We start from the raw sequence: 6,079 nt of genomic DNA, 5'->3' as shown, positions 1-6,079 counted from the left end.
CTCTGGCCTGCTATTCTACACTGGGGAAGGGTGACTGGGGAGTGAAAGAGTGATGAATGACGATGGTAAGGTAGAGAGATGATATGTTCTTATTAGGCTGGGTAACTCTACAGACGTGAATTCAGTCCAGTGGCTTCTAAGAAAGCGATGACGGCTCGTATAACCACATGTGTGCTGCTGGTGCGATCCCGTATAAATTACAACTAGCAACGACTGAACAATGCCTGATATCTAGTAGGAAGCCACTATAAGTATTATCTTGACTAATGGTCGAATAACGTAGGGTAAATAACACTGGCCGCATAACATAGGTCATCGGCAGTTATAAGCGGTACAGTTTTTTTATGCGTCATTAGTTATTCTTTCACACATACGTACATAACAACCATAGATGCTTCCGACCTGTTTTTTCCCGTAATTTTCAAAACACCAAGCCTTCAATGAAGCCTTCGCTAGGCCGTCATCTCTTTCTGTTACAATACGTTGAAATATACTGTTTTTGCGGAACATTTATTTGCATCTATGAGATTTCTAATATATGCGCATGAGTAAAATACACAAGTTTTGTAATTGTTGAGATGTGGGGACCACAACATTCTTAAAGTGCTTGTGCCCAAATCATTTGCAAATTTGCTATGAAGCAATTACGCTTTGTGCAATGACTGTATTCGATAGTCAATACAGCAGTTCATTCATTTTCATTTTATGTGTAGCTATAAAGAAAGATATCCAAAATATTTAACCAGTCACCCTGCTGACGTATGGTGAATAGGTGTGAAAATTGCGTTGTGTAAAACCTAGTCAGCACGGCAAAATTATAAGCATCATGTAACTTCATTGAATCATCATGGAATATTTGAACTGACCTTGAAAAACGTCTCTGTTGAGCCCGACGACGTGCAGCTGTACTTATTCTTGGACTGCGCAGCCAGGTCATGAACATTTTCTATGGGAAACTGAAGCTTCTCGTTGACCAAGAAAGCGGCCATGTTGGCCATGTAGAAGAAAACCATGATGAGCGAGAACACCCACCAGCTGATGGCAATGAGTCTTGTGGACGCAGCCCTGCAAGCGACGTTAGCAATATAAAAAGACGGCAGGCATGGCGTTCCGTTATCTCATAAACTTTACTACGATTTGAAAGAATTTGGAAAACGTGTGTTATCCTTATGCGCAACAATTCGATGTGGTTAACAATAGTGGCACGAAAATACTCAACATTGAAATCCAATAAGGTTCATCAGTTCCTTGCTCTAACAATTGCGGTTATAGACTTTCTATCGTCTTCAATAACTAAAATCAATTTAAAATACTGGTCTCGTCTATTTTTGATACTCAGCATGCTATTGTGACCCTCACAAGCTTTAGCACAACGTATACCTTGCGCACACATTCACTTTGTGCATAACCATGGCATGATCTAGGTAAATCTTCTTTTTTTTTGTTTTTCACTCGATGTTTGATACAATCATGCTACGCATATTGTACGTTAACAACAATTTTACCATCTCGAAACTTACCTGGGGCTGGTTTCACAGCCTTGGAAAAGGAGCGCCGCCGTTGCGTACCACAGGCTCTCTCCAAGCCCGAGTGCATTTCTAGGACTGTCCGCACCCGATGACCAATCGCAGTCGCACTTCGGACCGTGTCTCGGAACGTGCCATTCGGCGGGGGCCATGAGCGACGCCAGGTGGAGCATCAGCGCAGAACCCAGGTACGCTGCCAGTAGGCAGAGCCAGACGTCGAGAGACAAGGGCAGCAGAAAGTAGAAGAGACGTGACTCCTGTACGGGTCGTCGGTACAGAATGCCGATGCCAGTATGCATGAAGGGCAGCGTGAAGTCCACCGCGCGTGAGCGAGACACCGTGATGGTGAGGTCCCCGATGGCCAAGTCGGCTTCCTGCGTGCGCACCCATTCTCCATTAGGCTTCGCTAAGTGGGACCGATGGAATAAAAAAAAAATCCGGGCACCTCTATCACTAGCACCGTTTTACTGCACGAAAAACCTACGCTCACCCACACGCAAAGCTTTTCTTTTTTTCTAATTCAAATATACTCGAACACACTTATAAAAATACCGGTTTCAGGAATGAGAAGCTATTGCGCCATCAATTGGTGTACGTTAATTGATGGTGAGATAACCCGCTCAGATCAAAGCTCGCATGCCATAGTATAACTTATAACAATAAACTTTCTTTGTTGGTCGTTTTCGCAGAAAGGTGTTAAAACTTTTAATCATCGCAAAAAAATTAGGTCGATAAATTCAAGCTGCTGAACGCCCTTCCACAACCTCACATACCTAAATGCCCCTTCATATTTGCATTGACCTTCACTGCATGACGTTTTGGCTGCACGGCAAAGTGTATTTTTGAAATCAGCTGCGACTCAGATGGTTGCGGTGAATGCATCTTCTGACATGCCACTTAAGTTATAAGTTGAGACTCGGATGATTTACAGCAACCCAAAATTCAGACGTCGTCATACATTGGCTATATGTGGCTTGTCGTAGACCCGTGAAATAGTCCGAATTTTCTAGCATGCCCGAAAAATTAGCAGCTTTGTCATCATTCTCGCTAGTGTCTGTTGCCAAATTTTGTCTCATAGTTTTCTGACACCAGTCTTAATTGCTCTTATGTTGCTTTCTTCATGCAACATGGTTATACCGATGATCGGTTATAACGATGTAATTTTTGTGGCATGTGACGTTTCGTATAAGTGGGTTGGACTGTACTGCAACCTTTTATTGGTGACCTAAAAGATCGACAACAACATATTTATGACGGTAAATTTTAATGGCTCAAGGGCAACTGAAGCCAAAGAGCGTTCATTAGAGTATTATTAAGGGTTATGTATACTGGCCACTGACACTGAAAGATGAGCAAACAATTGTAAAGCGACTTCCAGAAGAGCATGTACTGAGAAATTGTTGACAGAATAATAATATTTTCAATAAATAGTGGTTGTGTAACTTGTGTACAAGTGTAGTACGGCAGTGCAAGCCTAACCGGAAAAAAATCTTCCTCTGCGTCAAAGAACATCAATTAGAAAATGTGGTACGATAGTAGAGTTGCTGCTCACTAATGTGCCAGCTTGTTTGAATTGTTTGTAAAATTCAATGGTTTTAAGACTATAATATAGACGTGCTTAAGGTGAGAGTCCAGTTGTATGTCAAAAGAGCCGTAAAGTTTTCAGATAGTGATTGATGATGGCAATGAGAACACAACATTATGGAATACAGAGCTTATGGTGTCTATGCTGTAACTTCAATAAATTATGAAATTATTTAAATAAATTAGATAACATGAATAAGTAACTATTTATGCACAACAAAAAAGAATGCTCAATGGAAAATTTCTCTGAGGTTAACATGTTGCGAAAAGGCCTTGTCTTCGTGAGAGCCGAACATGCCTTTTTTCGCAGCTTGATAAAAACTTTCGATGGCAGTTACGTTACTGGCGTAGACAAATCATTTGTCTATAACGATGTCTCAAGGATCACTCTTTGCACAACGATGTTTCATTGTGACGGAGATAGTGCGATATAAGAGCGGAAATCGACAGCTCAGCAGACTTTTAACTACTGCTCCTGAAGCTACCACGCGGCCAAATATCTCGAAAAGGCTACGCATGCCATCTACACCACACATAGAGTTCTATACAATATTAACTAGAGAGGAATCTGGCGCTGCTATCATTTACCTCTATGGGAATTATGGGAAGTACAGGCTTCGGATTGAATAGGGTTAGCTAGCGAACTGTCTACAGACCTTTCTCTACAGTTTCAGTTTCGATCTTCGCGCTGCGACGGCAGTGGGGTGTGGTGAAAAAGACTGAAGCAGAGCCTTTGTTGTTGGAAGAGGCTGATTACAACTAGATTTCCTAATTTTCTGCGAAGTCGGAGCTTTACGAGTCGTATTTGTAAGTTTAAACAAAGCGTCATCCACTCACCGCTGCGCATAGATTTAGCGTGTCATGCCAGTGCGAGATATTGCCTCAAGTTCACGTTTTTCACGAGCGCGTCTTGCCTAAACGTGTCTTAAGTGGACTAAAAAATGATGGATAAGATAACTAGACGCACCGTCACGCTCCGCTGACTCGACTTCACAACAAAACCAGAGGTGCGTTGGAGGCAGACCACTGGGAGAGACGCGCCTAGCGTCGCAGATTACTAAATAATAAGCGTTTCTCACTTGATACTGTACTGTTATTTCCGATAATAGATAATACATACTTTCTAGAGAAAGACAAGCATGTTTGTCTTCAAGTGTTATAAAAAATAATTCATTAGACCTTGATGCCAAATCTGGAACGCAATGACAGAGCGATGCATACCCTAATGCTTGAATTTGCCTAGGTATCTTTTCTTGGCGCCTGTTCCCGAAAACGTTTTGAAATAAATTTAGCGTATAAATATATGAAGCAAGTTGAATTAAATATAAGTTCATATCACTTTCTTTTACACTCGGAAAACAAGCATCAGACTCCCCTCTAGATATTCTATGAAGCTAATAATGTATATATATATATATATATATATATATATATATATATATATATATATATATATATATATATATATATATATATATATATATATATATATATATGTATATATATATATATATGGGATATGGCACAACTCATCCCCTGATGAAGGGAGGACCCCTCCTGAAACTGTCGGGGAAATAAATATATTTATCCTTGTTGACAACGCTCCCGTTGTGCCATATCCCATACCTTCACGAAGACTAACTGGCCCATTGAATTATTACTCCCACTAAATATATATTATATATAAAAATATATATACACACACATATATATATATATATATATATATATATATATATATATATATATATATATATATATATATATATATATATATATATATATATATATATATATATATATATATATATATATATATATATATATATATATATATTTCTAACGTCATTTTTTGACTGCACGACTCTTTACGGAGATCATTTTTCCTGTTGTATACATAAAATCTATCGCACTATCCGGTGGCAATATTTTGCCGAAGTTCCGGACAAGACAGAGTGGTCTGTTATATATGTAAGTCTTTCAAAGAGCACTGTTTCTCCTGATACTTTTATTCGATGTAGTTTACTACTTATTGTTCATGTTGTTCCGCCGTAATAACCAGAACATCGTCCTGCATGGCGAGAATCGTCATAAAAAAAATGTTGCTTCATCATCGGGTTGCTTGACCATGTTGCTTCATCATGCGAATGTCGGGATCTCTAAAGTTTCCGTGAGCCGGTTTTCAGTTAGACGAGCGTGTACGAAACTTGAAAAAAACGTGTGTGAATAAGTATTGCACCATAGAATTGGAACAATGCATGTTACACATATAAAGGTTATCCTGACCAAAAAAAAAAGAAAATTAGGTGCAAACGTTCTAGTAAATAAATGGACTATCCGGGAGGTGGCACACGCACACTTTCTTTCGGCTTGCGCTTCGCGTCTACTTGCCACCTTTAACCACATTGAGTTCATGGTATATACTAGTTCACTGTATTCATGGAACTGCGGGCCAACGCTCGCTAAACCTTTCTAAAACTAAGGAGGTTACACCGAGCGAGTGTAACGTAGCAACCCTTTTTTGTCAGATAGTGCTCAATGTATATGCCAATGGCTGCTAAGGGGTGATGAGAGACAGGAGAATGCGGTTTTTAGTTAACGCACACGCTGCAATTTTTTTATTGTTCAATAACGCACAGAAGAAATCTCCCACCGGCACCACCTTTGAGGTCAAAATCTAAGACTGGTTACACACTACGACTACTACTACTACTACTACTACTACGAGGGACGAACAGGTGCCGTTTTAGGGAGCTTCGCCCATAAAACAAAACCATGGGTCCGAAACTCGGTGAGGCTAGGAACTCGTTATACCATCTCATCTAGGAGCAACAGGCCGGGTTCACATAGACTAGGCTGCTGTCTCAGAATCGCAACTTGTCAGAGCGAGTGATAAGTACACTTTTCGCAAGTTTGCTGTATTTTTCGCTAACGATTGACAATATTATTATTCAAATACAGGTTTTTGC

General features: G+C 40.0%; 1 protein-coding gene across 1 annotated transcript in view; it reads right to left on the bottom strand.

The window, feature by feature from the left end:
- Nucleotides 1–845: 845 nt before the first annotated feature.
- LOC142817537 (glutamate receptor ionotropic, kainate 1-like) overlaps nt 846–6,079 on the bottom strand; it is a 48,271-nt gene continuing 43,037 nt past the window's right edge. Inside the window, exons 7-8 of the mRNA XM_075894568.1 lie at nt 1,521–1,900; nt 846–1,065 (exon numbers count right to left, since the gene is read on the bottom strand). Coding sequence (XP_075750683.1) covers nt 846–1,065; nt 1,521–1,900 — 600 coding nt within the window. The remainder of the gene's footprint in view (nt 1,066–1,520; nt 1,901–6,079) is intronic.

Source organism: Rhipicephalus microplus, chromosome 5 (assembly GCF_043290135.1).
Source record: "Rhipicephalus microplus isolate Deutch F79 chromosome 5, USDA_Rmic, whole genome shotgun sequence".
Classification (NCBI taxonomy): Eukaryota; Metazoa; Arthropoda; class Arachnida; order Ixodida; family Ixodidae; genus Rhipicephalus; species Rhipicephalus microplus.
The sequence above is the reverse complement of the archived record's forward strand: the minus strand, read 5'-3'. Positions and strand labels throughout refer to the sequence as shown.